Here is an 11,842-nt window from a genome sequence, read left to right on the forward strand (position 1 = left end):
GTATAAAAACTATGAAATAAAAATATTAATACTGCTAATTAAAAAAAATGTTTGGAAAGGAATGCTTCTCAGACCAAAAAAGAGTTTGTTCGAGGTGCTCTTTGGAAAAAGGGATTCAAAAAGTATTTATCACACTGGAAGAAAAATCCAAGGCACTCTCTTTCAACATTAAAATGCCTTTATTATCATGGCATGGTCATATCTAGGCCTAAATGTTTAAAGAGAGTGCCTTGGATTTTTCTTCCAGTGTGATAAATATTAATACTGCTAATCTGATGTTTTCTCAAATTTTAACATACCTGCATAGAGATAATTTGCAACAAAAAAAACAAACAAAAACAAAACAACCTTTTTGTTTAAAATAACCAACATAATTAATTACATCCTAATAACAATTAGCAATTTTTTACACTCAAACATGTTTCTGCAGCTCAGGTTTATCTAGAACAGCAAATTTACAGTAATGGTGTGAATGTCAGTGTATGGGATGATGCATAAGCATCCACTGTGTTGGCTGATATGGAACTAAAACGACAAAATCCATAAATATACAAGAGAACAGCTTTGAACAGCTGTCCACTGCAGTGACCACTATGCATGACAGGGTTAAACACAGGGTGCCATGTTTCATCCGTGTCTGTAGGGGGCAGCATTACACAACAGCATGAACGGTCTGCCAGCGGAGAAGAGGCAAAAGGAGAAGACGGATGTAACAACCCGACTTTGACACAAACGGGTAAACTACAACTAAGGGACTGAAGTCTAACCCGACTGAGAGAGCCAAAAGGGCAAGTATTAGTCAGTAATTCTGTTCTTAAAAGCGTTGATTCTGAAGTGATGCGTTTGAGTTACTAGCATTTGTGCTAATGTTAGCTACAAATTAAGCTAACACATACAAATAAACCGGAGACGTTAACTGGACTTTCGTAACATGTTAAAACATTACTGCCATCTTCTTTGGAACATGCAGGAACAACTTTAGTGGTTTAATAATGTGTAGGGATGTTCTCCTTGTCGAGCGACGCAGCGATGTCTGCAGTGTCTCCTTTGACGAAACCCTAGCAGCTAACTAAAAAAAAAAAAAAAAGCCTAGCAGCTAACTAGCTTTAGCTAAGGTCACGTGTATCGTCGCGAACCAATGGCAGGCTGTCAGTTCTATTAATGTTTACCGACAGCTGGCCTTGTGTATTTTGGCTTTAAGGACGTGGCAGTGGAGGATCCAGATATGGTTAGTGAATTCATTACCTCCGCCAAGGACGGTGGAGGTTATTTTTTCATCGGGGTTTGTTTGTCTGTCTGTCTGTTAGCAAGATAACACAAAAAGTTATGGACGGATTTTGATTAAATTTTCAGGAAATGTTTATACTGGCACAAGGAACAAATGATTAAATTTCGGTGGTGATCCAGGGAGGGAGGGAGGGAGGGAGGGAGGGACACGGATTTTGATTAAATTTTCAGGGAATGTTGATACTGGCACAAGGTTAAAAATGATTAAATTTTTTTGGGGGGTGGGATGGGGGACTGATCTGCCTTGGAGGAGGTCTGACATCTTTCTGTCGCAACATCATCAACAGTGTTTTCTCTCTCAAATAATAAGTCTTGGGTTGCTCTCTTTTCACACGACGTTATAACCTTTACAGATAGAATGTTAAAGATTGTATATTTGAAAAGCTTTTTTTATAGACTGTGAAGAGATACTAAGTATCTGAGATAAATGTTTGAATGACAACTTGGAGGAAACAACATTGAACCATAGAAAAGGATAACAAAAACTAAACAAAGCTACAGAGCATGACAGTATATTAACCCAAATACCAGAGAGACATTGTTACCTTTCAGACTGTAAGGAAAAGAACTGAGGTAATGAATGGACATGACTGAGGCTGTCGGTAGTTTAATACTGGATTCGTCTACAGGAGGTGTGTGGTTGTTGACGGCGCAGAGGAGCATCAGCTGTCTCACCAAGAAACATGACTTCAACACAAAAGGTGACTTTAACGTGTCATTATTTATTTCCATCTATTTGTTTGTTCTGGTGGAATTCTGCTGCTTTTTAAAGTCATGTATTGTTGTCTGTTTTATATAATTTTGTTGTTTTCTTGTGTTTGTCCACCTATGACCATAACATTTTTACCTTTTGCATTGACATGTATCGTATTTGTCGTATTTCATTTTGTTAGTCATTTTTGTTTTTCTATATTTTCATTTTATTACTGACTGTGATGTTCTTCCATATTTTGCTGGTTGTTACTTTGGTCATTTCTGTTATATCTGCAGAAACTTCACCGTTGTGAGGACTGTGAGAAAGAGTTTGGTTCAGCCGGTCAGTTAAAGACTCATCAGAGGATTCACACCGGAGACAGGCCATTCGCCTGCGACCTGTGTGACAAAAAATATACCACAAAAGGGCAGCTAACGATTCATCGGCGAGTTCACACCGGAGAAAAACCTTATACTTGTGAACACTGTGGGAAAACATTTGCCAGAGCAGATAACTATCAACGCCACCAGGACGTCCACACCGGGTATAAACCATTTGGCTGTGAGCTGTGTGGGAGGACATTTGCCAGAGCTGCCGACTCTCAGCGACACCAACGCATCCACACCGGAGAGAAACCCTATTCTTGTGAGCTGTGTGGGAAAACATTCGCCAGAGAGTGGAGCTATGAGCAACACCAGCGTGTCCACACTGGATATAAACCGTTCAGCTGCGAACACTGCGAGAAAACATTTGCCGGAGCGAGCGACTATCGGCGGCACCAGCGTGTCCACACTCAAGACAAACCATACAGCTGCGAGCAGTGTGGGAAAACCTTCTCTCGGCTGTCGCACCTCAGGCGCCACAAGCCCACTCATGTAGAGAAGCAGCATCAGTGTGGCGAGTGCGGGAAGTGTTTCATCCTGGAGAGAAACCTCATTGTCCACCAGGGAATCCACAGCGGAGAGAAACCGTACTGTTGCAAACACTGCGACAAAGCCTTCGCCTCCATCTCGGACCGAAAGGTGCACGAACGCACCCACAGAACCGCTGATACCAATGAGACCATCTTCTCCTGTGAGCAGTGTGGGAAGAAGTTAAGCTCCCACAGTGCACTTCAGACTCATGAACGCATTCACAATGCCTTCGTCACGACGACACAGCGCTTGAGTCACAAGAGACTATCATCACCGGAGGAAGTGTCTGTCATTACGTGTAACTGATATCACTATTAAACAGGATCAAACCGTTACAGGACCATCGACTACTGCACGCGTTCTCTATGGATGTCGTATAAACAGATGATCTGACATTTTATCATGACAACACTTATGCTCATCAACTGATCAGCAACTGAAAAGGCAATGAATAATCATAAAGTATGTTTCATATTCTATTTGATAACTATTAACAACCATTAAACAGTAACTGTTAACATTCAACCACTTCTTAGACAACTTGACTGTTGGAGTCTTCTGTGATGCCGTAGGAAAGGTGCAGATTCATTCTGAAATACTACTGCTCATTTTTAGCTCCGTTGTCGTCTTCATTAGCAATTTCTTCAAACATGGCTGACAAAACTACTGGTCAAATTAATTTCAAATTTTATATGTAGCTTCCTTGGGACAGTGCCTGCATACATAATGTCGTAATACAACATGATCCTCTTGCCTTGAGCAGCTTAGTCCTTTTGTCCAAATATAGTCACTTCTGGATCCAAAAGCCAACATGGCTGAACCGTAAACTACCGGTGTCAAATGTTCTCTGCGACACAAGTCTCGGTAAATAAAATGATGTTCAAATGAGAGCTGGGCCATCAAAAAGTGATAATTATCGCAATATGCTTTCATGTAGAGATTATTGTTGATTTTGTGATCTAGAATTTTAAACCTTTTGAGTTTGTTCTCAGCTAAAACACCAAGTTTCATATTTGGATGTTGAACATTTGATCAGACATGTTTTCACTGCTCTACATCTGTGTGTTGTGACCTTAAAGAATAAAACCACAAATAACGTTTTTACATTATTTTTTATTTTGTAGCATTTTCTACATCGCTGCGTCCTCTGTGCTACTTTTGCCTTTTACAAGGTTTTAGTTATGATATCTTTAATGTCTTCATCATATATTTTTTTTCTTTTCTATATTTATGGAATAATGTAAAACTTTTGTTCCTCACCGATATTTCTGAAGTAACTGGCATGTTTTCTGTTGAGTCAGATAATAGTGTTAGCTCGACAGCTGTTGAATGCTAACATTAGCTTTTAAAAGTAGTTCGTGGTGATGAAATATGTTGTTTTAACTTAATCTCATTTAATGTCTGGGTTTCACAGTCATTGTCTTTTCAGTTGCTGATCACATGCTTAACAGCGTCATTGTGGCAGAATGCCAGGTTCTGTGTGTGTGTGTTTATGTAAATTCAACAATATGAGGTTATGGTTTTGATTGAAGCAGACGGTCCAACGACACCAAAGTGATGTACATTCAATAAAATGTCAACAGTGAACGTTTAATGTTGGAGCTGTGCTGATTTATAAGATAAACCTTTAGTTTCAAAGCTATTTGATATTTTACTCTAAGCCTACGTTCATACAGCAGGTCTTAATCCACAACTCGGATTTTTGGGGGAAATCCTATTTTTTTGTGTGCTTGTTTATATTCCACATTAAATGTGACTTCTATCAGTTTTGAGTATGAAGTGAATGCGACCCTGAAGTGACCCGCATGCACTAAAGAGGTCCTGACGTAATACATGACCACGCAGGCACGCACTGTGTTTATGGAAGTAAATATGTTTTTCCTGCCACTTCTCCTCCTGGGACACAGAATTGTGACATTTGTTGCATTTCAGTGACTTAAAGGTCGGATAAATGCGATCCGGTCCGTCAAACTGAATTTTTACAGCAAAATATCAGATACGTATCGGATTTAGGACCACATATGTAAGTGACCTGGGTTGGATATGAAAAATTCTGATTTGTGCCATTCAAACTGTCTTTAACAGATCGGATACAGGCCACATATGGACAAAAAAATCGGATTTTGGCCACATTTGGCTGCAGTCTGAACATAGCCTAAGTTCCAGTTGTCAAACAATGACGTGTCCTTGAACTGATGCTGCTCCTGTATCCAACAAAAATCTAAGGAATCCTGGCAAAAACCAAGGATCTATTCAACTTACTGTTCTCTGAGGAAGCCAAAGAGTGTTGATCTGTCACTCTTTGGTCCATTAAAACCTATTTTGAGGGATTATTTGTTGTTGTTGAAGTGAGTCTTGGGCCTCGCAGGCCTCAGAGACCACCACCATGCCTCCAAAAGCTAACACCACCACCTCTGAGGAGTATGTCATCATGTCTCAGGTGTGTGAATTGTTGGATCAGCAAAAAGACTTTTATAAAACTTGGCTTGAACAACAAGAAAGAAGTCTTAAATCGCATCTTCAGGTGTTTGTGGACTCTTCAAATAAGAGAATAAATGACCTGACAAAGCAAATGTAGGATTTTAAACAGAGTCTAGAAATGACTCAAAAGGATGTTGATGATTTTACAGTTTCATCCTCTGCCTTGACAAAGAACTGCAGTGAGTTCAGGTCTGATCTGAACACTACCAGCAAAAGTCTTCTGGCATTTTCTGACAAGACTGAATCTCTAGAAGATCACTCAAGATGCAACAATGTTGTAATTGAAGGCATTCAAGAGTCAGGAAAGGAAAGTGTGGCTGAACGGGAAGACAAAGTAAGGAAGCTCTTCTCAGCTTTTCTTCAACTGGATCATGTCCAGGTTGAGCTGGACTGGGTGCATAGAGCTGGGAAGTCTGTGTCGTAACTCAGACAAACCACGTCTCATTGCGGTCAGATTTCTACGACTGAAGGATAAACTGGTTGACCTGGATCGGGCCCAGAGGCTGAAGGGCACAGGGATCTTCATGAATGAGGACTTTTCTGAAACTGTCCGACAGAAAAGGACAGAACTTCTTCCAGCTCTGAAAGCAGCGCATATCTAAAATATGACAAACTGATTGTTCATCCACCCTGCACTGCCGCTCAACTAACAAAACCAAAATGCCTAGTGTGCTTGATTAGTCAGAGAATATTGCATGCTGTTATCTTTAAATCTGAAAAGGTCGACCACATTTCTACTCACAATGGCTCGTACTTCATATGTTAATGAAACAGATTTTTGGATTCTGCTGACTCTTTTAACAGTGACATTTATCCTGATGTGCACTTTTACTCCAGTATTAATTAGAGCTGCACAATATATCGTTTGAGCATCGTCATCGCAATGTACGTGTGCGCAATAGTCACATGGCAGGACCTGCAATGTAGGAGGCAAATGAACTCAACGTGTTCTCACCTAATTTCAAGGGTACCTGACACTGCACACAGCAATCCACCGATTACAATCATTCTTTATCAGTTTGGAGTGAATCGCTGGTGACAACATTAAAAATTAGCAACAAATGAGAGAAAATCAGTGTAAATGGAATTATTTCAGCTACAAAAACGATGATATTAAACCATGTGTTCTGTGTCAACAGTGCCTTCCACCTGTTGCCACAATGAGAGGAAATACAACTAATTTGTTTGACCATTTATGTCGGCACCATATAGCTATTGTATCCTCCTGAGTATTTTTTCATATCGCAATATATATCGCAGGGTTAAAAAAAATCGCAATGTCAGTTATTTCCAATATCGTGCAGCCCTAATTTTAATGCTTCTAACTTTTGTCAATATTATAGTGTGAAAGATGTCAATGAAATTTGTGCTAATATGCCTTCAAATGCATTTACTACTTTCCATCTAATCATACGTAGCTTATCTAAACATTATAATGAGTTTATGCACTTTTTACACTCCCTTCAACACTCTTTTTCAGTTATTGCTTTATCAGAAACATGGCTTAGTGAAGGCTCAAGTGATCTGTATAAGTAACCAAATTACCAGTCCTGTCATGTAAGAGAAAATCCGGGGGGGGGGGGGGTCTCTCTTTTTATTCAGAATAATTCTGAATTTAAATGAAGGCATGATCTAAAGCTTAACTCAGATAGAGGTGAACAAGAATCCCTGTTTGTGGAGCTTATTGGTTCCTCTGAAGGAAAAACTGTTATTGTTGGAGTCATTTACCATCCACCAGATTCTCGTATCAAAGATTTTATTGAAAGTTGATCTGTAACTCTTGACATGATAAACTCTGAAAATAAGCTCTGCTACATTTGAGGAGATTTCAATATAGATATTCTAAAAAGTAAAATGGCAGCACAAACGGATGAATTCATTAATGCTCTTTATGCCAGTTACTTTTTTCCTCAAATCCACAAACCAACAAGAGTAAGAGACCAATCTACTGCCTTAACTGACAATATAATTACAAACTATTTAACCCTTTCATGCATAGTGGTCACTACAGTGGACAGCTATTCTACAGAAGTTCTCTTGTTTATTCATGGATTTTATTATTTTAGTTCCATATCAGCCAACACAGTGGGCGCTCATGCATCATCTCATACACTGACATTCATACCGTTACTGTAACTTTGCTGTTCTTGATAAACCTGATCTGCAGTAACATGTTTGAGTGGAAATCAAATGCTTGTTATTAGACTGTAATTAATGTCTTTTTTTTTTTAACCCTTTCATGCACAGTGGTCACTACAGTGGACAATTATTCTACAGCTGATCTCTTGTATATTCATGGATTTTGTTTTAGTTTCATATCTGCCAACACATGCATCATCCCATACACTACAATTGATAACGTTACTGGAACTTTGCTGTTCTTGATAAACCAGATCTAACATATTTGAGTGTAAGTCAAATATACCGTTATTACCGTTATTAGACTGTAATTAACAACAGAAAGATTTTTTTTTTTTTTTGCATATTATCTCCATGAAGTGAGTATTAACTTGTGTTAGAGTTTGTTAAAAACATCAGATTAACAGCAATAAAATGTTCTTATGTCATAGTTTTCACACAGTATATCAGTAAATACTTGTTTTCTTTGCTTTCTTTGGTGTCCAGTTTAGTGGACATTTTTGCAACTCTATGGAAAATTGCTTCATAAAAAAAAATGCCTGAAGAGGAATAAAAACACCCAGGGGAAAAAAAAAAAAAAATCTTGATTAAGGTTCTCATAATTCATGCATTAAAGCGTTAAACAAAAGTTTTTTTTTTTTGTATATTATCTCCATGAAATGAGTATTGACAAGTATTAGAGTCTGATAAAATGTGAGAAAAGCAGCATTAAAAATTATTTCATAGATTTCACACAGTCAATACATGTTTCTTTGCTTCAAAAATTAAACGCCTAGTGTCCAGCTGCAACTCCACGAAAAACAAGTTCTTTTTTTTTTTCAATCGCATTTTTTTTTAATGCCTAAAGAGAAATAAAAACACTCAGGAAACATTCTCATAATTCATGCATGAAAGGGTTAAACTATGAATCTAAGTCTGGAGTCATCTATTCAGATTTGTCTGATCACTTCCCCATATTTCAGGTTTGTTCTCTTACAGTAAAGCAGTGTTTTTCAATCTTGGGGTCAGGACTCCACATGGGGTCGCCTGAAATGTCTAGTAATTGATAAAAATAAATAAATAAATAAAACATACTAATAAAAAATATGGTGTGTTGACAGAGACAATCCCAATCCACAACAGACATGACAAACTGTGAGTGTGAAACTGCAGCACTGTGGTTCTGTTTATCTGTCAAATGTTCTTTGTGGTCAGTTTCAGATGCTGCAGCTCTTTCATAATTCATAGTTTGAGTTCTTGTTTGTTCAGTATTAATTGTCAGCCTTGTAAACCACAGCTGGACTGACTGTACATACGTAATCTACACCTGGATTTACTGCCTCTGTCCATAATAATATACATTATATAGACTAAATGTGTCTAAAATTAACGTTTATTTGCAACGTAGTCCATCCATCCATTCTCTTCCGCTTATCCGGGGCCGGGTCGCGGGGGTAACAGTCTAAGCAGGGATGCCCAGACTTCCCTCTCCCCAGACACCTCCTCCAGCTCTTCCGGGGGGATCCCGAGGCGTTCCCAGGCCAGCCGAGAGACATAGTCTCTCCAACGTGTCCTGGGTCTTCCCCGAGGTCTCCCCCCGGTGGGACATGCCCAGAACACCTCCCCAGGGAGGCGTCCAGGAGGCATCCGAAACAGATGCCCGAGCCACCTCAGCAACGTAGTATAGCAAACTATTACATGATTAAAAACAAATTAATTTTAGCCCAAAAAAAAAAAAGTCTCCTTTTTGAATGTCTGGGGTCACCAGAAATTTGTGATGTTAAAATGGAGTCATGAACCAAAAAAGGTTGGGAACCACTGCATTAAAGAGTTACAAAACCAAGACTAACTAAACTAACAATATTGAAGAGGAACATGAGCAAATCTAATGTGGACAAATTTAAACCTAAACTAAGTGATACCTGTATTTGGAGACAAATGCAGATGATGCATACAAATGTTTCATGCAGCAAATTAAAATTCATTTTGACGGTTCTTTCCCAGTTTGGCAATTTTTTAAAAATCAAAGTCAAAAATTTAAAAAGCTATGGTTCACATCTAATTTGTTAAAAATGTCAAGGATCAAAATGAAACTTCATAAAAAAATTTTTGTCCAATCCAACTCCCCTCACTCTAAATAATTTAACCCTTTCATGCATACTGGTCACTCCAGTGGACAGTTCTTCTCCAGCTGTTCTCTTGTATATTCATGGGTTTTGTTGTTTTCGTTCCATATCAGCCAACACAGCGGACACTTATGCACCATCCCAAACACTGCAATTCAGACCATTACTGTAACTTTGCTGTTCTTGATAAACCTGATCTGCAGTGACATGTTTTAGTGTAAAATCAAGTGTTATTTGTTAGACAAAAAGTTTTTTTTTTTTTTGCATATTATCTCCATGAAGTGAGTAATAAGTAGCATTAGAATATGTTAAAATCTGAGAAAACATCAGATTAGCAGCATTAAAATGTTTTTATTTCGTTGTTTTCATCTCACTTTCTGATATTGGGTTGTAAACACGTTTTTTTACTTCAAAAATTAAATGCTTGGACATTATGTAACTCCATGAAAAGAAAAAAAAAACTTGATCACATTGTTTTTTTAATGCCTAAGGAGGAATAAAAACACTCAAGAAAAAAATTTTGACTAAGGTTTTCATAATTCATGCATGAAAGGGTTAAAAAAGCCAGAAATAAGGAAGGAAGGAGGACGTATTATTTAGACAAAATAACAAATAGTTCCAATGACATTAAGAGTACTTTAAAGTTATAAATGAGCTACTGCAAAAACATGCTACTTCCACTAATGCTACAGTACCCTCAATATTTGTTGATGGTGGAACAACATATGAAAATTCCTTTGACATTGCTCAGTTCAATACTTTTTTTGTGAATTCTGGACCTGAATTGGTAAAAAAAAAAAAAAAATGTCAGGTTCTAATAAAGATCCACTTGAATACATAGAATCTAGCTACGTGCAGATGTTGTCTTTTCAGCCTCTGACATCATAGAAATAGGTGAAATCATTGATGAATTAAAACTATCTTCACCAGGACATGATGACATATCTGCTCAGCTCGTGACACTAATAAAACTGTTTATACTGAAGCCATTAACTCCTATTATTTCACTGTTTCTAAACACTGGTGTTGTACCTGAAGATCTAAAGGTAGCTAAGGTCATTCCCTTCTTTAAAGCAGATGACAGACTGTGTTTTAATAACTGTAGACTAACATCTGTACTGCCATGCTTCTCTAAAGTAATTGAAAAAGTTGTTTACAAAAGGATTATTTGTCATGTAAATAATAATTCCATTCTTTATAAACATCAGTATGGTTTTTGGAAAAATCACCATACTTATATGGCCTTAGTTCATTTAATAGATAGTATTATCTCTGCATTAGATAACAATAAATTTATTTGCAGTATTTTTTTTAGACTTCAAAAGCTTTTGACACAATCATAATATACAGTGGTGTGCAAAAATATTAGAAGTGGTATCATCCGCAAATATTATCAGAGTAAGAGCATAAGAAACTGTACACAAGTCATTTATAGAAATTAAAAATACTAATGGACCTAATATGGATCCCTGAGGGACTCCACAATGTAAACCTAACCTGTTCAAACTGCACCCATTAATACAGACATACTGAGATCTATTGCCAATGTAATTTTGCAACTATTTAAAAGCACTTCCACGAAAAACATACTTACGTAATTTTGAAAGTAATACAGTGGTGTCCAAAAATATTAGAACACTTGTCAAATCTTTAGAAAGTGATGGTTTATTTTGTTCCCAGAGCCGGAATTTCACTTATTTTGCCATTGTAAAAGGTAAAGGCAAAGGTACTGAGAATATTTCACCTACAAATTTATCAGTCCAGTCCTTTTTTTTTTTTTTTTTTACATTTTACTTTAATATTTAGTGTAGCCCCTCTTGGCAACAATGTACAGCAGGGGTGTCAAACTCATTTTAGTCCAGGGGCCACATTCAGCTAAATTTGATCTGAAGTGGGCCGGACCAGTAAAATAATAACAGTAATATATATAAATAATGTCAACTCCAAACTTTTCTCATGTTTAAGAGCAAAAAAAGTAAATTTACATTATGAAAAGGTTTACATCTACAAACTGTCCTTTCAAACAATGTGAATAACATGAAGAAACTGAAAAAATAAATGTAATTTTAACAATGTTCTGCCTCAGTTTATAATTTTACACATGTACATTATAACGTACAGATCACAGTGGATCTACAAATACACAAAACATTTAAAATAACAGACAGAATCTTGTTAAAATTGTATTTACTTCTCTCAAGACATTTCAGGTTATTCACATT

The 11,842-nt window shown here is 37.3% G+C and overlaps 1 protein-coding gene across 3 annotated transcripts; it reads left to right on the plus strand.

The window, feature by feature from the left end:
• The first annotated feature begins 662 nt into the window (after positions 1-662).
• On the plus strand, positions 663-4,489 carry LOC115438643 (zinc finger protein 239-like). 3 transcript variants are annotated; one of them, XM_030162394.1, is made up of 3 exons: positions 663-788; positions 1,917-1,988; positions 2,278-4,489. In XM_030162394.1, exons 2-3 carry the CDS (start codon positions 1,971-1,973, stop codon positions 3,199-3,201), a joined length of 942 nt encoding a protein of 313 aa, XP_030018254.1. In that variant the 5' UTR covers positions 663-788; positions 1,917-1,970; the 3' UTR covers positions 3,202-4,489. The 3 variants fall into 3 exon arrangements, with proteins under 3 accessions (XP_030018254.1, XP_030018257.1, XP_030018256.1); XM_030162397.1 differs by having other exon boundaries at positions 700-736; XM_030162396.1 differs by lacking the exon at positions 663-788 and adding an exon at positions 1,089-1,228.
• The last annotated feature ends 7,353 nt before the right edge of the window (positions 4,490-11,842 follow it).

This window comes from Sphaeramia orbicularis, chromosome 18, assembly GCF_902148855.1.
Source record: "Sphaeramia orbicularis chromosome 18, fSphaOr1.1, whole genome shotgun sequence".
In the NCBI taxonomy this organism is placed as follows: Eukaryota; Metazoa; Chordata; class Actinopteri; order Kurtiformes; family Apogonidae; genus Sphaeramia; species Sphaeramia orbicularis.